The sequence below is a fragment of the Athene noctua genome, chromosome 1 (genome assembly GCF_965140245.1).
Source record: "Athene noctua chromosome 1, bAthNoc1.hap1.1, whole genome shotgun sequence".
Taxonomy (NCBI): Eukaryota; Metazoa; Chordata; class Aves; order Strigiformes; family Strigidae; genus Athene; species Athene noctua.
The window spans coordinates 117,604,075-117,629,118 of NC_134037.1; the positions used below are offsets into that span (position 1 = coordinate 117,604,075).

At 41.3% G+C, this 25,044-nt stretch overlaps 1 protein-coding gene across 3 annotated transcripts in view; it reads right to left on the reverse strand.

Moving 5' to 3' along the window:
* Positions 1-24,402, reverse strand: part of PSME4 (proteasome activator subunit 4) — a 68,076-nt gene extending 43,674 nt beyond the window's left edge. The window contains exons 1-13 of one of the 3 annotated variants that reach the window (XM_074902880.1): positions 24,143-24,402; positions 17,364-17,504; positions 16,723-16,839; positions 15,265-15,324; positions 11,910-11,954; positions 10,428-10,577; positions 9,216-9,279; positions 5,801-5,875; positions 5,199-5,321; positions 4,617-4,709; positions 3,438-3,703; positions 1,693-1,879; positions 934-1,023 (exon numbers count right to left, since the gene is read on the reverse strand). In XM_074902880.1, the coding sequence (XP_074758981.1) occupies positions 934-1,023; positions 1,693-1,879; positions 3,438-3,703; positions 4,617-4,709; positions 5,199-5,321; positions 5,801-5,875; positions 9,216-9,279; positions 10,428-10,577; positions 11,910-11,954; positions 15,265-15,324; positions 16,723-16,839; positions 17,364-17,504; positions 24,143-24,321 (1,590 nt within the window). In that variant the 5' untranslated portion in view covers positions 24,322-24,402. Of the gene's footprint in view, positions 1-933; positions 1,024-1,692; positions 1,880-3,437; positions 3,704-4,616; positions 4,710-4,813; positions 5,110-5,198; positions 5,322-5,800; positions 5,876-9,215; positions 9,280-10,427; positions 10,578-11,909; positions 11,955-15,264; positions 15,325-16,722; positions 16,840-17,363; positions 17,505-24,142 lie in introns of those variants that run through there. The other 2 variants (XM_074902975.1, XM_074903067.1) reach the window with 2 other exon arrangements.
* Between the last annotated feature and the right edge of the window lie 642 nt (positions 24,403-25,044).

Sequence of the window (25,044 nt, forward strand, 5' to 3'; positions counted from 1 at the left end):
CACTGTCAAATGGTGCTACTATCTCTTGGCTGCAAGAGATTAGCAAGCATCTGAAGGGAACGCAATAGAATCTTAAGCAGAAAAGCAAAGCATGACTGCAAGAACACTTTAAAGAGGAACAAGAGTTTTGAAATCATTTCCCATAGAAGAAAAACAGCCCTGAAAAGTTAGAGTCCATTAGTTCTTTGAAAAATAAATATAAACAGTTTTAGGTTTGTTTTGGGGTTTTGTAGGGTTTTGTTTGTTGGTTTTGTTTGGTGTTTTGTTTTTTTTGTTGTTTTTTTCTTTTTTTAAACTCATGCAAACTTTTCAACAACAGGAGGCCAAATGCCTTCCAGAGCCTTCCAAACAATCAACTAGTTGCCTTTACCTCTCTCTAAGCTGGACTAGTTTTAAACTAGAAATTATGTATATACACATTACAACAAATTCACCTGCTTTTTTTTTTTTTCTTTGTTACCTTAATGTTTTATGGTGACAGGAAGTTTCAAAAATTCAATGGTAACAAAGCTGCTATTTTATTACTGTCTGAAAAATTGAGATGGCAAAGGGACTTCTGGAGACCCTGTAGTCCAACCTCCCTCTGCTCAAAGCAGGGAAAGATCAAATTATAATACACAGGGCCTCGTGCAGCTAAATTTTGACATAAAAATCTTAAACTGTTTGAATTGAACATTATCTCTACAACAACCTGTCACTAAGCAGCAATGCTAAGAATCCACAGCCAATTTACATGCTGATGTCAGCTCTCCCACATGGACCAGTGGTGAACACGAGCCACATCTTTGGGCTTTTGTTCCATTTTTGTTTAACAGAGATTTACATGTACAAAAGTTGCACACCTGTTATAGTTCTACAGGATTACTACACTGATAGAAATCAAATTGCAAACTAGGTTATAGCTTTGTTTTTATAAGTGCACAGCACTCTTACCTCCGAAAGATCATCTCTTTCTTGCAATACAGATGAACAATCTACTAAAGGCACCAAAGTAGAAAATGTTGCAATGAACTGGAATGTAATCTGTTGAGAGTCAATAACAGCTCTTTAATAATCGTTACTGTATTCCACACATGAAAAGGCTTTTGCAGTTAGAGTATGGGAGCTAAAGCAAATCATTACATTAAAAAAACTACAGGGCCTAGTCCTTCCACCCCAAAAATGTGTGGTGTCCAATGTAATATTTACAACTGTGCAAAACTCTCTGAATTTTCTGAGTGAAGAAACACTTACTTTGTGCCGAAATTGAAAGTTACAAAAAAAACTATAATGCTTACATTGTTTGAACAGTCAATTAGTAAGAACTCCTGAAGATGTGGGCTTTTAGGACCTAATTTAACGAAAACCTAGTGATAAAGGTCTTCCTGTTGATCTTTAAAAAGTAGTAATATTTGTCAGGAGCTTTGGAAAATCTATTTAAACTTTTTTGAAGTCAGTACAATGCTTATCCCAATCTGGAGTTGAAGACACACTTTGCATTGTCTGACAAGACAAAACCATTATCCTAAGTTAGAGGCTTGTAATAGTTACAAATATAATTGTGCAAGAACAAAAGCAGGGTAAGATTTTCTGGAAACTTGAGTTACTTGCTTTCATACGAATAATATAAACACACACACACACACCCCCCTCCTTTCGGAGTGAACTAGCTGGCTAACTGCCTACTGAAAAACAGTGGATTTGTTCACTCACCATACATTTGCTGAAGTCGTTTGGATCCACGCCAGGCAATGCTCTCATCAGTAGAGGTAGCATGTGTGTTGGACCTTCAGGAAACCACTTCCCCCCTGACACCAGACTACGAGCTACTCCAATGACACAGCTTAAAGTAGCTGTGAGCTGATGAGGTTCTGTCAATGTCTCAAGGGCAGGATATGTTCTATAACATTTAAGAGCAGTCATATTAGGAACAATAATATTTTCTTTGAAGACTTTAGAAACATAACTGGATTACACATGTTATTTTCTACAGAAAGAGTACACAATTTCTTCAAAAAAAAGTCAAGCTACTCAACGGTTCTAAAATTTTTTTCCTTTTTTTCTCCAATGGACTTATTGTTGTTCTATTAGAAAACATTTTCATCAGTCCTATTCACTGCAGATTCATAATTAAACATTTGTTAGCAGTCACAACATCAGAATTAATAACTGGATGGGCTCCTAGATTCAAAGCTATGATGATTTTTCGCATTTGAACTTTAAGATAATGCAAGCTCTCTACTTAAAAGCCTAAGGGCCTTGTGGAAGCATGAAGGCTCATCCTGACTGCCTCTGAACAGATAAGGGATATATTATTTAATGCTACGTTAAAGTCCATACCTTTTTTATAAAAACCTGTTCAGTTACTGCGATCTTTAAACCTTTTTTGATGCTAAATACCTTTTCAGCAAACTGTGTAACACTTCCTCATGTTATCACTAACCCACAGTTCAAACCAGAGGCACAGTGGCACCCTGCCCTATGTCACCTGAAGCACAGAGTGCCTACATCTACTCACAACATGCATCTGAACTGCAGCCAAGGCAAACATGCCAGTGAGAGTTTGAACTAAGGAGCAGACTTTCTATTCTGAGAGCAGACTGAACAAGCAGTCAGACCCAATACGGGTGTCCACTGCTGTCCTCCTTACAACTGTTATGCTTGAAATGTGTTCATATATGAGCAGATTTATCAAGTTTTTACAAATGTTGAGTCAGTAAGCTATAGAACTTGGGAAGGGCTCTTCTAATACTCTTTTCTCCTCTGTTTTTACAATACAAGAAGTACAAAAGACTGCACAGGAAGGGGAACATGGACAGGGTCTAGGAAGAAAGCTCATCATTGGGGTAGGCAAGAGTTACATTTTTCTTTTGGAATTTCAGGCACCAAGGCACTAGTAATAGGACCAACTAATTATTTTACATGGGCATGTGCTTATTTCCTTAAGAAGTCAGAAGCAAGGACAGCAATTTTAAACAATCTCTAACTGTAACATACTTTTGACACACAACATAAAACTTATGCTTATTACTATAAACACACACAACACCATCATTTATACTTGCCCAGCTGAAAGCTAATAAGGCAGGCATAAGGTGGCTCATGAATAAAAGGTAGAAAGCTTTTTTTTTCAACTGATCCACCCACTGTCTGCTACAAAATGCCAAGAGCAATACAAACGGCCTAAGGAATACCCTGTATTGCACAACTGCAAGCAGCTCTCAGAAGCACTCCATTTGCCAGGTGCTCAAAAAAAAAAAAAAAAGTAACAACTTCAAGCGAAAGTCCTCCTTCACACCCTGTCCTGACTCAGGTGATTGCTCAGGGGTGTGTATTAGCAGCTCCTCTCACCGCAAACATTCCCTCACAGCAAGGAAATTGCATATCACTTAACATGACTGCTTAGCAGGTTGGTTTGTTGGCAAAGGAACAGGGAAGTTACTTCTTGCAGAACTTACTTCTCAAGTACAGGTGGAATTACTAATTCAGGACGCATCAGTGCAAGGTTCTGCAGGGCTTGGGCAGCCTCCAGGCTTCCAGTTTTACTAAACATAGCCAGAAGAACAGGTTGAATAATGCATTCTACAAAGTCTGTAACATCCTGATCAGTAAGCTTATGACTATCAGGCACAGGAGTTAACCAAGTCATTTTCTTGTAGCGCTCACGATGCAGTCTTCTGACAACACCACTAGGTAACCTCTGAAGTAGTTTCATCAGCTTGTTCTGTTGGATGGACAAAAACCACTACTCAGTTCCTTGGCAATAGCAGAATCTGAGCTGCTAAGTGTACAACAGACAATTTATAAGCCAGTATCTTGAAATTACACAGATGCAATAAAAGAAAACTCAGAAGAGCTCCAAAATACAATGGTCACATTTTGTCATTAAACTTCGGTTCCCAAAATATCAGTAGCTATGTGGCCAGCACTAGGCCTTAGGATCTAAAAAAACCATAAAACACACACACAAAGGATATAGTCTGGAATCAAGATTACTTATGGGTAATGAGGACATCTTTGAGAGCATCCTCTGCACTTAGGAGTAAGCTAATAGTCTATTCTAGAACAAGGCAGCTCCTTTGGCACTGCTTGGAGCAGACTTGCTATTTTAATCTGTACTTTCCAGCAGCTATTACGCAGAGATTCTTCCTTTCTCTAGCAGAAGACTGCACTAGCTACACCATCAAAACTTTAATGCATATCTAATTTGATAAAGCATAAAAGAGTTCTTTGCTTTGGTTAATCAAAACTAGATTTTGCTAACTTGGAGACAGTGGATCAGTAATGCAAAAGCCATCTCACCTAAAGTACTATTGTTGGGTGTATATTCCCCTCCTTTAAAGTGCTGATTTCTTTTTCCTAACTAAACACTAAATGGATGTCTAGTTCCGTATTTCTAAAATGCACTGGGGTTAGATGTTTGAAGAGGACTCCCATTAGCTGTTGTCCTGACAGAGTAAAAGTACAATTTCAATGAGAGGACAATCACGTATCTTGAAAATTAAAGCTTCAAAATATTATACAACAGACAATCTAGCTGTTGGAGCACAGAGCACATCTAGCAACATGTCTGATTTGACAGGTTTGACCATGGAAATTAGGGCCAAAGGCCCTGTCTTGACATGCAAAGAACTCACCAGCCAGCGCCCATTATTTGAAGGATGGTAAAAAGAAGCAATGCTATTGAACAATCCAGATAAGTGCTTCTGCACTAGTTTACTTGGTCCACCCTGTAAAAAATAAAAACACGGATCTTTATTGCCTGGAATAAGTTAAAATGAACAGATAACACAGCAGTATGAGGTACAATTGAGTGCTATCACCACAGCAATACCTCAAATCATCAAATCACATTTGCAAACTCCCTCCCTTGCCCAGCCTCAGCTCCGCACTAAGTAGCAGGTTCTCTCCCTCCCATCTGATGAGGTTCCGTCTGAGAGGTCATTCAACTGTTCAGCAGGTCCCAAGTGTGTGCCCTCAGTGGCTCTCGTAGCTGGCTGCTCATTTCCAGGATGCCACAGACAGAAGCCCTGAAACAAACCTCTCCATCCACTTTCCAAACTGACACTGAAATAATGCAGTTTAAAAGAAACCTTGGGCAAAAAGATAGTCTAAAAACATGCTCCTGCAGTGAGCTAAAGAGAACAAACAATTGTAAATACACATTTGCTTAAAGCTTTGCATTAGTTTCTGTTTCACTTCATGAAGAAGTTACCAACCATCATGGCTGTGATCCACATCACTGCATGTCCTACATCATAAGCATTTGTTAAGAACCTGGGAACAACGACTTGATTGCTTCCCACCGGAAGATTTAAACTCCTCAAAATTCTGGTAAAAATCTGAAAAAAGAAAATACATAGGCATAAAATTAATTAACAAAGAACTGGCATAATCAAAATACTAATCAAAAGGTGTTTCGTGGTTTGGGGATTTTTAAACAATCTAACTGCCACAAACCTCTTAGAAAATAGGTAAACTGAAAGATTCATATATACTATTTATCAAAAGAAAATAATTAAGAGCCATTTCCACAAGAACATGGGGTTAGTGATACAACCAGACAGCAATTGTACGGTAAGGTATGTTGTTGCTTTGGTTTGTAGTCACGTGATAACAGCAACAACTTCCAGTGCTGTCTGTTACAAAAGGATGGCTCAAATCATTCAAGTTAAACTTAAGTCTTCAAATGGATGCACCTCACTTGGAAAACTGGGCCACTGCAGTAGAAAACCCATACAGGGAAAAGGAATTATTCTCAGCATAGTAACACTAAAGGCTTATCTCAAAGTGAACAAAATAATCAAATTAGAAATATTACCTTTGGTACATACGGATCCCAGTCTATGTACCCGATGTTGTCAGTGGCCAAGCGAGCAAAAAGATTTACTAGATGCTGAAAACAACCATCAAAAGAGGAAATATCCATTAGAGTATATTTATAATAAAAGATGAGCAAACCCCTCAATCTACTTTACAGCTGCAAGATAAAAGCTACCCCTGGCACTGAAGCACTTGTAAAGGGAAACTTGACTCTACTGGAAGCCACCAACACTTATTTCACAGCACATCTGAACTCCCACCTTCACAAGTCCAACTCGTTACTCATCCGAGCACTCACCCAGCAGGTAATTGTGATCTCGGTTCTGGGAGAGGCAGCCTGTCAGAATACACACCCTCACCCTCTTCAAATTTTTTTGTAAAGGCATACTAATAGTGCTTTGAGAAGGTGCAGTCACACTCTCCCTCTCCCATGCTCTGTGAATTAACATGCAAGTCAGAACGCACCCACTGCCGTTTTAAACCGCAACCATTTATTGTTAGTTAGAACAGCTCTGAAGGACCGTAGATGAACAACTGACAAACTTATGCTTGAGCTACATGTCGTCAAAGACTTGAGCTTTTGCTAAGAAATCTCTTTTCCCCTTTTGAGCACCTCTGAACTTCTCCCCATTTCTGAACTGCTTCCAGAGAGCAGAAGGCTCCTGGTAGTAGCTTACAGGCAGAACCCTGTCCTAAGCTTCCGGATCCTTACAACCCTACCACCGTCTTATCAACCAGGTGTAGGAGATCCTTCATCTCTGCAGCAAAGGTTTGGAGCAAACTCCAGGTGACAGTTAGAAAAGAGATTTCCAGCAAACCCACAACACAGCTTAAGCAAAGCAAAAATGTCATAACAGAACAGGCTCGTGTTTGGTGATTCCATCAACTTCTCTAACAGAAACCTGATACCTACTTTCATAGCCTTTGTGTAGAGGACTATTTGGATTGGTTACTGGAGAACATCCTAAGGAATATTCTGAAGAATGCCACCCTACCAACAAACCCATCAGAAATCCTCTTTTATGCAAGCACAAGAGAGACAGGCTCTGTAGAAGACAGGAGGTTTGGAAAGAGGATAAAGAGGTATCCAAAGACAAAACAAATCCTGGCAAGGGAAAGGGCCCTGCGCCATCCGGTTTGGCTGCCAATGCATCATACTGGTCCTTGGTAACTCTGACCAGAATATGACACACTGTGCACACATTCTACATTAACATTGAGCTGAAGCAGCATAATGAGTGCTTACGGTTGTCAATTCATCTCACCGTGCCTCCTTGCCAGCAGAGCTCTCTGCTGTGAGGCAAATGTGGATACTGGCCTAAAATACCATTTAAATATAGACATGGAAAAAAATTCAACCAACATCTAGAAGGACTGTTTCACTCCTGCAGGATCCATCCTACTTAAAGCACGCTTGCCTGTGCCTATGGCTGTCACATTTGTGAGCTTTGGTTTACACACATCTGTGGCTTGCAAACAGCAGAGGCATTAGCTGTCAGGTGGGATGGCACTATCTGCCTGTCTATAACCAATTCGACACTCCATCGCCAGAAGATAGTCTTGTGAGTCCAGAAGGGAACTGCAAGATGTCCTCAAAGACAGTTATCAGGACTATACAACAACACAGATGAAGTCTCACTCTCATACCCTGCTAGTGAGAAAGCACACAGTCCACCAACATGCCTTTTACGAGCTTTTCCGAATAGGGAAATATCTACCAAGTCTCCAAGAGCCTTGATCCTTCTACCAGTATCCTGAAACTATGGCAAAGCCAAAAGAGTGGGCCTTAAATAATCCTGCCTAGTTCAGAGACAGATGTTCACAGAGGACTAGTTTACCTCTCAGTCTGAAGGACAGGATAGTTTTGGAAAACCCAACCACTCAATTCAGGACAGTCACATCAGACACAGCTTGAAGCCAAGTGTTATATTTTCTGGAATGACCTACCTTTCTTGTTTGATACTAGGAAATACCCACTGAAAAAAAACCTTCCCAGGCACAAGGGCAATGGGTTCTATAGCTCCCCTTCAAACAGCCAGTCTAACTCCCACGCAAGCAAGCCGAGGAAGAGCTTGCAGAGTACAGAGGCTTGAACTGGACTGCCCAGTCAGAACCCACATGTCCAGTTACCTGCATCCAAGCCTGATGAATTGAACAAGCCTTTCCTTAAGAAGTGACAAGACAGCAAAGGAAACCAGAAGTGAAAGCTTTGGGGGAAAAAATTGTTTGGACCTTCCAAGCAAACTGTCAGAATCCAGTGGAAGAAGGGAAAAAATACCAGAGATGAGTTATGAAAGAGTGCCGATAATTATTTGTTAGACTGTTTGACAAAAACACCAAATCATGATACTGAAGTGCAGGCTGTCATCTTTCTGTCAGAAAGACTAGACAGAATTGTGATTTTCTTTTGGATAGCCATCAGAAAGGTGCAGAAGTGCCTACAGACAACCTCAAATAAAACGTGGGCTATCACCCCATACAAATCTGGACAATTGCCAACTGCTGGAACAAAGACTGTCTTCCTTCATTTCTGATGGAACGTAACTCAAAGCTGGACGGCCTCCACACAAGCCTTTTCACAAAGAAACTGCCAGAAACGGAGTGTGCTATAAAGGTGGCATTCAACTGGGTTTTGGAAAGCACCTTTCTCCAAAGACACTGAAAAGTCCTCCTCATGTATATAGGCAGATTAGTAACAGAAGGCAGATGGTGAAGCAGCTTATGTTCATACCGAGTAGGGAAACACTCTGGTAATATGCCAAGTTTCACTGCAGTGAAGCCAAGGCACAGATCAGCTGACCAGCAGCACCTAAGCCGCTGGTGCTGTTATCTCAACAATGAGATTCTATTTTATTTCCCAAGTTCTTATCTAGTCATACAAGACAGACAAAAAAGGCAGACAGGTCCATGGTAGACTATTCTCCTCAAAAGATACAGCCCAATGGTATTTTTGGCCAAGGGGAATACAAGTTCTTCACTGTATCTATGATGAAGGTGACAACTCATTGCAGCCAAGGCAAAGCATTACTAGTCACAGCTAGGGATCATGAAAGGTGTGTTAAGATAAAACCATGGGACTTCACAGAATTATCACTTACAGAAAACACAATAGCCCTGTGCATCACTGTAAGCAATAGCAGGCAGTCCGGAAAATGCCAGCATTCTCAAGGCTAGAGAGAAAAGCCACCTGAGCTAGACATTAAACAATGTTCACCAAGCACAAGCGTGCTCTCATTTGTTCAGTCAGTAATTGCTTGCTAATGACCATGAAATTATTGTTATTGCTTTCTTGTACTAGTTAACACAGAAGGAAAAAAAAAATTCCATCAGTGTTTGACTTGAATGTCTTGCAAGCACATTGTATGACTATTTAAATGGATTTCTTCTAGTCTAAGTGAAAAGTACATACTTACCCCTTCCCATTGGGGAAGATTTTGAACTGACACCCAAAGGCCTATAAATTCATCAAACCAAAGCCTGAAAGAGAACAGAAGCGCAATGATTTTCATGTTGTGAAGGCAGCTCCCTCACTGGATATTCATCCCTCACTTTGCCAGGTGGTCACAGGAACTCACCGGTCCCTCAACTCCTTCAACAAGAACGAGCATTGACCTGGAGGTGCTTGGCTGACCTTGCCCCCCACAGCACCTCCCTGCCCCAGCTCTGATCCTGAGTTGCAGTCCTTGCTGCTTTTACCTCCCCTCCTCCTATTCTTTTCTGATCCCCTCTCTTTCACACCAGTGTTTCCACACGACTTTCCTCATGTACTTCAGCTTCACCATCCCACTGCACATCACCATCCCAACACAGGCCAAACAGATGAAAATAAATCACATCTGATTTCCCTCTACCTTAAAAGCTAAAATTTGTCCATATTGACTGACCGTTATGAGTGTAATTTACTCTGAATTTATCTGAAGCCAAGAATGTAAACCCTCCATACCAGCCCTTTAAACTCATAAACTCTATATTCACTCCCTTCCTTGAAGTTTTCACTAACCCTACAGCACAAATATACTTTTGACCTAACCAGCCTAAACAATCCCTGCATGCACTCAACATCACTGGTTTACGTTTCGAAGTTCAACAGTTCTACCTTAAATATGACCCCCACACTGTCCCATTCCACAAACACTTCTCCTTTAATTCTCAAACTCATTCCTGTAGCCAGTCTCCCAAGCGTCTCACATTTCCACACCTTGACCATGAACTGAAGACCTCTACTTCACCATCACTATCTGTAAGAACAGCTGTCCTTTAACCTACAGAAAGGACTCATCAAAGCCAGCCCAAGTTAAATCGAAGGTAGAACTTAAAGCTGCACTATGGTTAATGATTTTCACTTGTGGAACTGTTTAACTCAGCTTAGTTTGCTTTGTTGTATACTGTGTGCTCCACAGTGGAAAAGGGAGAACTGATTATGGAAGAGGTACTAAGATTCCCCCTCCTACCTCCTGGTTACTTTTACAAAAGAAGAATGCTGATAGAATTTGTCTTGAACTCCTTCCAAACATGCTGTTCAAAGCCATCACTCATTTTGGTGGTTGACTTCAAGTCACGCTGCAGAAGGTGATTGCCTGCCTTTGCAACAGAATACTGTACAACAGACATTCAATTACTCTTACCTGAAACCTTTCTGGTGAAGTTCAGGAGGAAGGGTAGTAGGTAGAAATAGCTCAAAGTAGGTGATAGCCTTTTGCATGGTGACATCAAAGGGACACATTAAAGGCCTCCATTCATCCAGCATCTCTGCAGTGGCATCTTCTGGAAAATACCTGAAAACACAGAAACCACTGAACATATACAGGTTTGGCTTTAGAGTTTAGGTCTTTTCTAAACATATTTAGAACCATTTACTAACTTGCCATAGACCTTAGTTTTACAGTCCGATCATGTACCCTGGGGCAATAGACAGGCAGTTCTCAACTCCACTTAAACTTCATGAAACACAAAGTTAAGATGAAGGACATCACAGTGCATCATTTTAATACCATAAATGTAAGAACACTCTTGTCTTGTTTAACTGGAAAAGTTTCTGTACAATGCAAAGCCGTTCTGATGTGAAGGCTGGTCAAAAACTAACAACTATGATTCACATTTAATGCCATACAAAAGAACATTACTTAAGGCACTAGGAACATTTATCAGAATATTACAAGAACACCTGTTATTTAACTTGTTTTTAAAAACAAAAACAAAATATCCATGCAATGCAGTATTTAAAATGCACACCAGGTACAACTGTTTATACCACATAACTATTGCAGTTGATATAGGGCCAGTTGGAGTAACATTATCTGTCCCAAACTTAAATTATATTTTTCAAGAGACAAATACTGCATTTTCATTTTTAAAACACTGTTTCAATAGCTTTGCATTCATAACAGATACCAGGAAAGCCAGCACTGAAACCTAACGGGTTTTATTTAGCTACAAAACCATATGTATTTGGGAGAAGCGTAATGTTGTGTTATCCTTATGTTCCCCATACTCATAGTGTATGTTTAGAACAGCATCTCCTACAGGAACACTCAATGGAGTAACACCAGTATGTCAAACAAGTGCTCCCATGGGAGCAGGTAACTGTAGTGGCCACATGAATGTTAAATAAAACACACACCTCTTTGCATCTTTGTGGTACCTTCAGCTGCCAACAAGGTCAATCAGTGCAGACAGCAGGACTCGCTCAGCACACACCCAGTGAACCTAACACCACAGAGGTGCAAAAGACGCTGTGGCCTTATCTAGTGACATCCTGGCTTAATGATTAGATTTTAAACCAAGGCTGTTTAAAAAAAAACAAACAAACAAACTAAACAGCCTTACACTCTGTTTAAATACTGTAACATGGAACATGCCAGTCATTTTGGTTTTGTTTTAACCAGCCTATGAACCTGAGGGACTGATCATTCATGATGCAGTAAAAATTGAGAAGTCTCTACCCTCCACCCCAATCTTCTTCAGCAAGTTGGAATACATCAGCCAAGGAATGACTACTATGGTGGGGTGCTTTTCTTGTGTTTTTTTCTTAAAAAAAACAAACCTTAAATCACTATTAAACACATGAGCTTTTTTTAAAAAAAAACATTCAAACAATGAACACTTACGGTCTGCAGCTCTTCACAAGTGTTTTCAGAACACTTTCTACAGAACTAAAAGAAGAGAGGAGACATTAGGGATCGTGTATTATAAAATTTCAGTGACAGCACAAAATAAGCAACCATTTGCTGAGTTTTCCCTCAAGAATTTAAGGTAACATTGACGCAATTAGATGTCTTCTGTGAACATGCAGCAGCTAATTGCCTTCTACACAGGCCTAACCATAATGATTCAATTTGCTCTGCTCAACTCCCAGTTCTACTTCTCATATACTACTCGATTTACTGCATTTAGGTGCAGAACTGTTATGTTTCCTATAACATCTGTCCTACGTTTTATCCATGAACCACCAGCAGAGCAAGATAACTTCTTCAGGAAATTGAAAACAGAAACAGAAAAAAATGTGTTTATAGACTTCATAAATATTTGTAAAGTAAATAAAGGCAATACACTTCAGAGAGTTATTAGATTCCAAACATGCTTTTGATTTTTGTCCAGGAATTCTAAGAAAGACAAGTGCACTATATGCAAATCAATGGTTTTCTCATTAGCTTCCCTCACAATTAACAGCTGATTTCAAAAGTGTTTTCAGCCACAGCAAGAAAACTTATTTCAGAAATCATTTCCATACGAATTGTCACAGGATGCCATCAAAGCACTGAAAAAAGACTAAGAATAAACTCAAAGAATAAAAGGGAGAGGGAGGTGAGCAAGATCCAACAATGGAACCATAAAGATAGTAAATTACCATGTTACTCAAATTTTCTGTTAATTACAAGACAAGCTCAAGACTAAATTGCACTTTTACCAAAAAAACATTTGCTGAATTAAAATAAGAACAGCACATTTTCTGACAAAACAACTTCCTTTTAGTTTTATTTCCCATACTCTTAATAGAGAAACTGCATCCTTTAGTTCATCATGAAAAACTATCATACATAAACACTATTTTGATCAGAAAAAGATGATACAAAAAATGTATCATCTTCAGAATTTTATAAATATCAGTTTAGGTCAATTAATGGAGACACAAAAATACTGAGCATGCACACACACTCTCTCTCTCTCTAGTCCTGCAAAACATCAACTGATCCCATACAAGCAGGAAGAATATAAAATGGATAAACCTCTATTTCCCTTCACCATCTCAACATTCACTGAAAGCCAACAAAAGCCCACTCTGTCTTCATGACACTACTTCATTTCAAGCAGCTCTCTAGAAGATGCAAATTCTGTACATTTTATGAAGCAGTGACAAATTAAATGCATGATCTCTCCCAGAAAGAAAATTTTCAGCTGACTGACAGTTTCTAGTATGTGAAGAGGAATGGCCGACCATCCACTAAACAAAGACAACATTAAACTCTGCAAGCAGCTCATAAAGATTCCAGGTTGAAGTCAATACTGTCCTTGAAAGAGTTAGGAAATAGTTAACAGTTGTTCCAGGAGTAAGCAAACAAAGCATAAACCAGCAACATTCCTTAAAAGCAATAAAGATTAACATAGAAAAAACTTTGTGTGACAAAATAAACAAAAAAGCTATCTCCATATTATCACACTCCACTGAAGTAAACCATTGCTAAGGAAAACCTGGTAAGAAACACTGTTGCCAGAGATTACTAAATCTTTCAAATACACAAGCTCTCAGTCTGATCTCAGCATTTAGTGGAAGAGAGCGAAGGAGAATGATTGGAAAGGATGTCCCCTCCTGACTTCTGATCACAAATTTGGAATGGAAGCCAGAAGGAAAAAAACAGCAGCAGACCATTTGATACATAAGGAAATTTTCACCCAAGACACAGTTTAATTACAGAGGAACCACAGAAGACATCTTGCAGGATTCCTGTTTGATAACTGCTAGCTAGGACAGGACAGCAGAGCTGGGGAGAACCAGACAGCTGCTTACTGTTGTTGTCATCCCTCTGGACCAACTCTCACACACTTTTTAGCAGCGGCTTCTGTTGAACTTTTGGTTAGACCTTCTGTTACTGCAGAACTGCTCAAAAATATCTACAGTTATCACCCTCACCAATTTCTGTACTCTGCTCAAGTAGTAAACTTGGGCTCGGATTAACAGAGCAGAAGAGCAAACGACTCTGCACCTGAACCACACGGGACCAGGTCACCCTGCCACAGCTGATACTGCTCCCCTTGCTCGGGCACTTACTGCTGACCATTGGACAAGGTATTACCTTGGTAATCAAGAGATAATGAAGCCATTTACACTGGAAGGTCTCCCCTATTAATTACTGAAACAACAGCATATTTAATAACATAAGGGAACATTTCTCGTCCCATTCCATTTTCTTTTATCTCCTCCTAATTACCTGAAGTATTATTAGTTTATTGTATGTTGCCACATGGATATATTTATAACACCCAACAAAGCTATTAACTCACTCGTCATCATTTTGGCACCACATGACTATTTTATTTTTTTGGAAAGGATGTGACCATATAAATGCATAAATCTGGGGTTTTTTTTCCTCTGCATTTGCAAACAGAAACATGTTTAAACTGACACCATCAACCCTTACATTATCAAAAAAGCATCAAAAGCAGAGTTTTCAGTTTTTCAGTACAGATTCAGACCTTAAGTGGAATTCTAGCCCTGCAGTGGACACTCCATTACAAGAGCCTAAATTAAGACCATGAAAAGAGCAACCAGCTATAGCTTCACAAATTGTTCGAGTGAATTTGTAATTACAGTGGCCCAAATACCAATCTCTCGTTTGATTAGTACAGCTGAAAACTTCTTCCTAAACAACCCCAAACAAAGCCACAAACTGCAATTCCACATCCACTTCTACCAGTGTTGTGAATCTATGTACACACCAAAACTCCTGATATGGTTTTCATTGCAAAAATTTACAAAAACTCTTCAGATACAGACACTTTATTTCAGAGTTCCCAGCTCCAAGGTTGTTACAGGGTGTCTTTTCCAGCAGGTATTACCTCACTGCTAAAGCACTTTCCATGATTTCATCGTTTTTAATAGCAAGATGCAGTTACTCAGTAACACGCACTCCTACACCAATACTGATTTTCTCCATATTCAGACACAGCAATTATACAAATGTAAAATTTCCCTTTCATTTGACCCTTGGAGTATGTACGCTGGTTAAATTAGTTAGCAACTAGCCACTTTATCAGCCACTTCACACACGGTATCTTGTTCCCCAATTAGAAAGGTTTACATACAGTGCGACATTCTCATAAACAGTGGTGTCATGTTAACATTGGTTTTCCAATACAATTATTTATGCAGAAAATTACACCTGTGTGACAAGTGTTACAGTCTAACAGAACATGCAGAAGATGACACATCGGCCAGAGCTGAACAAAACAAAAAGTCATTCTTACCACCTATGTAATACATTAAGCACAAATGTTTTAGGTGAAGACAAGCCTGGTCGATATGAACTGAATGTAAAAAAAAAAAATTAATTAAAACAGTAGTTAAATTAACAACACTAAATCAAATCAATCAGTTTTTAAAAGAATCTCTTGACTTCCACCAAAATATTCCCCCTCAAAATTGATGTTAAAAAAAAATAAGCACCGTATGAGAACAAATCGCACTGCATATTAAGATGGAGTGTCTGGTATCGAATACAGTTAATAAAAGCTCAACATTTCAGACAGACCATCACAACTGATATATTCCTCCCAGCTTAACCTCCTCTTCCCTCTTGGAACAGTCCCCTCCCCACTGCGCAAGTTCCTCTCAGAGTAAATGCCAAGTGAGTAGACAACATCCCTGTGGAGCAGACTGTGCAGTTATCAGTAGTGCTGGCACAGGCATAAAATAAACCAGCTAAAAAAGCCCCTACTCTTTCTGACTTTCATTTACAAGTAATCTCTACAATGAGCAAAATAATGCAATTTAGCAATTATTTCTCCAGCTACTTAGCCACAAGAGAACTTCAGCATGAAATGCTCTGTGACAAGGTACAAGGCTACATGTATTGTCTGTTCCTGTCACTTATCAGCAACAGGATCTTCCATTCAGTAAACCACTGGGAGCACTTCAATATCCCTGGACAGAATTTTTTTTTTTTAAGCTAATTAAGCCTGCATTTCTTTATGTTAAGTTTCTTCCAACAAACATAATGAGTGACCCATGAAATATTTTTTATCATCTCTAATTTGTAGAGCAGAACCTTCTCTAACTGGAGTTATTACAAAAACAGCAATTTTGGAAATTTGACAGATGGAGAGGAATTGGCAGCGCAAAAAAAGCAAAAAACCCAAGTTTACATTTTCCAAATCAGTTTCAAAATCAATTTCAAAAATTATTAACTGGGAAAAAAAATTCTTCATATCATCACTTTGAGTACACATACATATGTACATGCATTTTTGAGAGAAGTTACTTTACTTTTTTCGTGTGCATAGTGATTTACACCTAGATTACACATAGTGAGAGTGGTACAGTACATATTCCAGAACAGTTATAATTTTTTTCCCAAACCCTTGTTGTGAAATAAAAGAGAAACACAGATATTTAACCTGAATAACATTAAAAAATATTAAACCCGTTAAACTGTGGATTGACATCCTAAAAAAAGTTCAGGAGCCCTGTTCCAGCATATTTAGAAATTAACTCACATTCATAAACAAACATAACAATTCAGTGGCAGAAAAATACAGATTATTTAGGACAGTCTCGCATGCAAATACTGAAATAATTCATAACTTAACAAAAATGTGAGCAAAATATTTACCGTCTACCAAATACCAGATATTAAAAAATTACCAAGTGCTTTCAAGCATTACAGGTGCTTATAACCTATAAAACGATTTAAAATGCAAACTTACTTGGGAAACCAATTTAATCCCAGATGTTCTGTTTTGGAGTATAATATCCTTTCCAACATTTCATAAAGTGGTCTCCACGGTAACTCTAAATCATCCCTGGAAAGTAGTTCTTTTTTCCTAATAGAAAACAAACCACCAAATAAAGATCACTTGAGGCTTACACACTCCCAAGAAGGCAGTTCCCATGAGAACCCCCAGCTGAGTGCTCTGCATCACAGGCAGGCTGCAGGAAGGGCAGGCAGGGAGCAGGCAGCCTCTTGCAGCCCTCCTGCACCAACAGGAGCTGTCCCGGCCTTCACGGAAAGTCTGACTCAGGGAAATAAAGGTCGCCAAGCCCTGAGACAGTCTTCACCTTCTGCCTGTTTGAGATTGAACCCTAACACTTGGCTGAGATCCCTTCTTTTCCTAACAGGGGAAAAAAAATCTGGCATTGTTTCCCTTTGAACAGCACTCCCAAAGCTTTGAAAGGGACAAGGTGTTTGTGTTACAAGAGCTCTTTGCAACCCACATCATCTGTGCAGGGAAGGTGAAGTAACCTGTAACTGAACATTCTATTACACTAAAGGATGTGACAACCTTAAGCAAGTGAAGTGATCAACTCAAGATGGAAGTCTCAGTTGTCAGCAGGAATCTGTACTTACTTTAACAGGTTTATCAACAGGCGTGCAAATCCTTGCATCATGCTGATCTCCAGTTTGGGAATTGTTACCAACTCATACAACAATTTGATAAAAAGCACATGATCTTCTCGACTAAATTTTCTCCCATATAATCGAATGTATCTGCAAACAAGACACGTGAGTTAGCAAGATTTTTAAACATTTCCATTTTATCTGTGAACTGAGCCAGACTCCGCCTGACTTGCTGTTTAATGAAAAAAAATTAAAGCATGCTTCACAAGTCCAACAAGAACCCGAAGATATATAGCAAGGGAAGACTGACAACCAAAACCTGCTACATAAAAAAAAAGAAAGACCAAGTTTATGATCTTCTAAGATTCTAGAAATACTGTAACTTCATGCTCACACCAGATGCCACCAAAACAAGGATCATACTCTTTCACCTCAGTTCAAGATGTTATAGCCCTTAAATTTAGTATTTCCATATCTTCATGTGTGTTAATTCTCTTAAAAAAACCCAAAACAAAACACAAAAACTGTCACAAGCAACCTTATTAGACTCTATCCTTTTCAGCTGGGGCACTTCAAGAAGGAGACAGGACACAATCCAGAAGCTAATTAAAACAAAAGTCTCAAGCAAAGCCCACATGTGACAGCTTCCAGTAAGGCTGAACCACTGATGTAGGCACCACAGTTTGCTGGCAGCCTGTCCCACTGCTGTGCCTTGGATTCACTACTTGAAGGAAGTGCAGATCCATTAGGACTGACTGGGGAGGCAGCACTTGCTCTTTTCAAATACAGATTGAACCAAAGAACATATTTAAAGTCAAAAAAGATAATTTTAACTAGCTAAAACTACATAAGGTTCTAGTGTGGCTTTGTAGGTGTCACACAACTAAAAATTACTGCTCCTCTTGAAGCACACTTCCCTTCTTATTACTGCTCCAACTATTCCTTGAGGATTTTGAAGAAGCCTTACTGGTGTGCTGTCCCCCAGGTAGCAGTTAGACAACGCATACAAGATACACCCCCCTATAAAACTATTATTTGAGAAGCCTGTTTACTGTTTCTAAGAGTTAGTTGCGGTTGGGTTGATTTCTTTGCTCAACGCACACCAGCAGAGCATCAAGGCTTGTTCTGGCCATGAGACAAGCGCCAGCTCTATGTTCCACTTCCTTTTTCCTCTTTCCATTGATTTCAAGGGAGGATTTCTACATTTGATGGGCACTATTTTCACTAATTCTTATTTCCATGTGCTCTACTTATTTCAAATACAAAAGGAAAGCAACAAAACACAGGATGACCCACTCTTCTACCACAGGAACCTAAATTACCTGAATTGGCCAGAGTTACTACGTACCTATACAATTACACTAACAACAGTTGAACACCTACACTTTTCACATGCCTTAGACAGGCAAAAAGAAACCCCAGGAAAAAAAAAAAAAAAAGGGGTAACACTTGATTTTGTGAAGGCTAACAGAAGTATATAACTGAACCATACTTACTTTAGTTGCAGTATTTTGCGTTATAAAAGCATACATCCATCATACAGCGCATGGGAAAAGCCCCGTATGAAAGTTTGGAAGCTTTCTCTAGCTAAATGGGGTAACAATCAGGACAAGACAAAAATTTCATAAGCAAACCTAAGAGCTATTCCCAGGCTGTCAAAAGGAAAAGCACATGCCTTGAAAACAGTCTGCTAGACCTAACAGGACAGTCAGAGGCCTTTTGTACGACCATGAGAGAGAGGAGAAGGCACACAGTCCTATCAGTTCCACTTGGTCACTGCCTCAGGGTTCACTTACTGGTTAATAAAAGGTAAGACAGTGTTTGATGCAATTACCAAACTCAACAGGAGTTCGCCAACAAGAGTTTGTACTTTCCACAACAGCACACATCTAGGAAGGAAAGCACCAGTTATGCAGCAGTACCAAGGGCTCATTTCACCAGGGAACAGAGCATTCTGAAATCAATTTTAACCTTTAGTAACTTCAGTTCATTATCCTTCAGCCACATCAACTTGCAGGTACTTCTCCACTCTCTTATACCAGCTCATAAGAAACAAAGATTACTGGTTTCACTGCTTCATGTACGATTTAAAGAAACTGAAAAAGCCTGAAAAATAAGTTTTAACTACAGAAAAACACTACACAAGATCTAATTAATGTGTCAGCCTTGCTATATATAACCAAAATGTTTGGCTGGTTACCGTTCTTGATGTTAGCTAACAGCAGTTCTATTACACAAAATGCTGTTTATGAAACATAAGCAAACAGAAATGAACACAAAGATGTCACTATGTCCAAGAAGCAGAACTAGATGCCAAATTGCCCCCATATTTACAGCTTCTTTATACAGGTGAGGGAGGCAGATTTTATAACTGTCAATTATTGGTCTTAATCCAGTTGTGCATAATGACAATAACAGAAAAGAATTAATTCTAGGAAGAGGCTAATCGTCTTTTCCACAAGATTAAACAAGCAAAATCTAACAGAAGGGAACTGCAGTATTTTTGGAAGATCCCCTCACAAAGGATGAAGTATCACCATTACTAAATAAATAATATAGGCAGAACTCCACGAATCCTCAAGGATGACTAGGGGCTAACTGCACAGATGCACGTTCATCATATAAATGGTGGCTCTTCGGGATAAAAAAAGTCATTGTTAATTGGGTTATTGGGGGGAAAAATAATTCTAGAACTAGACTGCTGCAAACCAAAAAATACTACATAGAGATGATTCTTGAAATCTTAATTCTACTGCCCTTTTGATTGCTGTTTTAAGAAAGCTATCCAAGGTTTTAATGAGTTCTCAACCTCCACCACTCAGCTTCAAGAAGGGTAGATAAATTGTCCTTCACTGTGCTGCTCCACTGCGCTCCAATTTGGAGTTGAGCTACATGGAAAGAAAAAGTGCCACAAAACCCACCCACCCGCCCTAAAAAACACGTTTTGGAAGTGAAAATGCTGTTTGCAGCTCCGTCCTTCTGCACAGAGTAAAGCATCTCTGGAGATGGCATAATACAACAAAAAAAAATTGGAACCAAAAAGCCAATTCCCTATTCCAAGAGTATTAGGTATCCAATCCCTCACTGAACAACTACAATAGACCTATTTTTAGGAAACGTACCATCGTATCAAGTGGACATCCTAAACTGCCCTAGAAGGTTGGCTGCTCTGCCACTGTTAAAAGGTGCCTTTCCTCATGAAGCCGAGTCAAGCACTCACCTAAATCCATAGCTAGCTATCTGCATTTTCTAACACAGAGAACAGGACTATGACTGGTCTGAAAGCTGATTTTTGAGAAATTATGTGAAAAACAATGAATCATGCTCAACAAGACTATTTAAATCATGTATACAGTATACACCCCCCCACCCCTTATGCATCTGATAAAGATGAGAGGGAAATGGGTGTAAAAGCAGATTTATACACAACAGTGATTAAAACTTCAGCGAAGTCCTATTAAAATGTTTTCATCCTCGCTTTAACTTTGTGTCCTTTCATTCTAAATTGACTCAGTTGGGCTGCATTTTTTCCACACCTTACAGCAAGGCAGTTAAATGTCATTTTTAACAAGCACATGATATAACACTGCCAGGAACAGAAACCATGTCCCTCAACACTGCCAGGAACAGAAACCGTGTCCCTCAGCTCCAAAAACACTGCCCTTGCCTACCGAAATAGAAAGTACAGCAAGACATCCGTGTGTTTTCTGGGCTGCAGAGACAACTACTTGTACAGTAATTATTAAATGTTCTTATTACACTAATATGCTCGTTTACAGGCTATGGTCTAAAAAAAAAAAATTCAAAAAGTAGATCTACACATGAAGTTTCTGTGTAGAACATGGAAGAGGGAAAAACTGAAAACCAGCCTATTTTTAACCTAGAGACCATAGACAGGTATGAGGCAAGTCCATTTAAACAACTGATTTTGACACAACCTGCTTTCTCCCCACTGCGTTCCGTCCCCCCCGCCCGCCAGGAGTAAATGATAGACCACCCAATCTCAGTTTACTTTCACCGCTGGATTAACATTTTAAAAGATGCAGATTTACTAACTAGAGCTGGAGGAATCTTGGGGTAATGACTACAGATTTAAACACCAGTCTCTGAGGCAAGCAGTTTCACTTGTGTAAGGAAGGAATCCCACTGAATCGTAACTAACTAAAGTAACTGCACTATTCCTGTCTTCACAGGACAGAAAGTTCTCTCACCACACTCCACACACGCAACCCAATCAAGGAACCAGTTAGCATCACTGAAAAGCACACAGAGAAGAATTCTGCAAATCAGCTAGCAGACGTTATATTGGATAAAGTTCAATTTTATTAGGGGTTTTTTTTCCTCCCTACTCTGTGACATCAGCAAGCTGAAACAGCAGACCTTAAGACGAAACTATGTGTACGTCATGTTTTCAGCTGTTGGGAGGAGTACAAGAAATACAACACATCAGGTTCACACTTCATCATCAAATAGTAACTGATACTCAAATTTTTAATTCAAAAAAAGATTTGAGTTTCACTTTCATTCTTCATACTCTGCAGGGTTTCTGCGGGTTGTACAAAGCTGCCAGCACCTGAGGAGGTGTAACTCTGCTAGTATATAATCTTCAGGCAATCTTTTTCCTCACTTATATGTACATACATATTACAGTGCTGCTATTAACACTTGCATCTGTGCAAGAAATAGATTAGAGACATGCCAGTTACAGTTCCAAATTACAAATTATTTCACAGAATATTGTGAGAATACTGGCTTTTCTAACTCAGATGTTTGCAACAAAGCTAAGCAGTGATCTTACCACAGTGAAGATGCTTTTACCAAATAAACATGCTATTTATTACAGCTGGCCAGCAGGGAAAAAGGCATGAAGTTGATCAGGAGGTGCACCACCCACTAATCAAGTCATCAAACTTTTGATTTTCCTGTCATTACCCTCTATTTTGACTTGGGTATGACATCAGAACACCATATGGTTGGCAGTGTTTTCATCTAGGCCTAAACCTTTATTAACATATTTCATCCCGCGGAAGTACTTTGTCAAGTTAAACTAGGCAGCAAAACATCTCTCATGTTAAGTATACCAGTTTATTTTTAAGCCCAGCCCACTGTTTCCTTCCCTACCTACATCCAAAGAAATTCAGAATCTTACTGCATATAATATGCCACAAAGAAATCTTGGGACTAACAGGCATCAGACAACTTGCAAACACACACAATAAATTCAAACCTCAAAGAGTAGGTGGGAAACCACAAATTAGAACCTCCTGACCTTTCTGTGATTCATCAAGTAGCATAGCAGCAGCTCTCAATAGGCTAAAAATTCACTGCCCTGCAGCCTAAACCGGGAACAGTAATTGCAATCCACGCAGTGAGTAATAGGGCAATTCTAACACAACCCTACATGCTCTCAGAGGACTGATGTGCCACATTTGGCCTATTTAGCTCATGCTGATCTCTCTCGTAGTAGGAACTGCTACATTCTATTACTACACCAAGTTGTACCACAGGTAGAAAAGCAACAGGTGCCACCGAAACCGGTACGAGCTAGCAGATGGCTGGGGGGGTGGGGTGGGAAGGGAAACAGTATTCAGCTGGTTCCAAGCAGGTTCAAACTGTCACCTAACACAAACATGTGAGTCATTTTGCAACCATCAATGTAATTCTATCTAAGACGGCATCTTGGCAAATATAAAGACACTTACATTTCAATACACACGTATCAAACGCATTTGACTGCCCAATCTATATTAAATTCCCAATATTTTAAAAATGACTTATACAAGGAAGAAATTTCTAAGTTAAGATCTCCAACTGCACAGAAGGCACACATTTCATCATTTCTAACTCGTAGCAAACACCATTTATGGAGACGCCCAGAGCATTCAGCACAAAGCCAGGATAAACATCCCCAGCAAGATGTTTTACTGACGGACGCTACAGGAGTCACTGTCATACGATGCCACTTTCAGTGCCAGAGTACCCAAAAGAAAAAAGGGTTAAATATGCTTTGTAAAACTAAGAGAAATCTATTCCACCGAGCGCTATCTACGAACCCACGGTGTTTTTATCTGATTAAAAACCCCTCGCCAACAGACGTAGCAGAGCCAACCAACATCAACATCGACGACCCCGTGCTACAGCACGAGCAAGGTATCAAGGGCACCAGAGGTGTTGACACAGCATTAAGCCGGATTTTAATCCTGCTAGCGCTGAACTAACGAACAGCCTGTCTCGAGAAAGACTTCACGTTCCCAGAGCAGAAGTTCCGCGGAAATGGTATCACGCACAACGCGCTGAACAAGGCGAGAGGTGAAACGGTGGCCAAATGCCTTCAAGAAAAGAAATAAACCCCGAAACCAACAATGAAACCCAGAAAGTCAAATCCGGGAAGTTTCAGCGAGGAGAGGCGAGGCGCTGGAAGCGAAAGCACCTTTGTCCCCGTTCCCTCCGCGGGCCTTGTGTAAGCGCCGGGCTGCCCCCACCAGCGGCCCGGGCTGGGCGAGCGGCGGCCGGTCCCGCCTCGGCAGCGAGGCCCGGCTCTGAGCCCAGCGCGGGGCCGGGCCCGGGGCAGCGGCGCGGGCCCGGGACAGCGGCGCTCGCCCGGCTCTGACTAAGCGGCGGCGTGAGGAACCGTTAGGCAGCGAGCCCGGCCCCCCCGGCGGCAAGGACGCGCCCGCCGCCCCAGCTTCGCCCCCTCCGCGCCCGCAGGCCCCGCTCCGAGGCCGCTTGACCCCGGCGGGGCCGGGGCGGGTGCGGCGGCACGGGGCAGGGGGGTGCGGGGCACTCACGTCGAGAGCTTCCTGGTCCAGAAGAGCCCCCCGGGCCAGAGCTCCTGGAGCTGCACGGCGCGGGCCAGGTTGTCTTTGATCTGCCCCAGGAAGCGCCCGGCCTCGGCCTCCAGGCGCTCCCCGTAGGGCAGAAGCTTGTTGTAGACGATCTCCTTCTGCGGCGGAGGCGGCGGCGCCATGGCCAGGCCGTACCGGGGGTGCCGCGCCGGGGGGTCCCGCTCCGCGCCCCGCCGCCGCCTCAGTCCCAGCCCCGCGCCCGGCCGCCGGCGCTCGCCCAGCGCCGCACCGTGACGTAACGTGACGTCTCGTGACGTCACGGCGGGAAGCGGCCGTGCCGAGCGCGGCGCCCCGCCCACTTCCGGCGGAAGGCGGGGGTGAGGCCCAGGGGGGTGAGGGCAGCGCAGCAACCCCGAGGATTTCACCCCAAAAGGGGGCCTCGCTGGGCGGGAGCCGCCCCTGAGCCCCACGGGCGCGGTGCCGCCTCCCCGGGAGCTGAACGGGAAGGGACGGGTGCGGCCCGTCCGGCAGCGAGCGGGGACAGCGGAGGGGCCGCGCCGCCTCCTTCTCCTCCTCGGGGTCAGAGTTCGCCCTCGGGGCCTTTGCTCTTCATACAAAAAAAAAAATAATCCCTTTTGGCAAACCTGCCGCCGTTCGAGCAGGTCATCTCGGCATCAACACATCTCCTGGAGCTGTCCTCGCTGAGCCGAACGGCGGGAAGTGTCAAACAGGGGAATCCGTCCCCAAAATTCACGGCTAGGGGGAGCGGCGTCGGCCCCCGCGCCGCAGGTAATTACCCGCCGGGTCTGACGGCGGATTGTCGGGTAAGAGGCTTATGTGGAATAATAACGCTACTCAGGAGAGCGGAGCGCCGGTGCCCGGCCCGCCGCTGCCCGGCGGCGGGG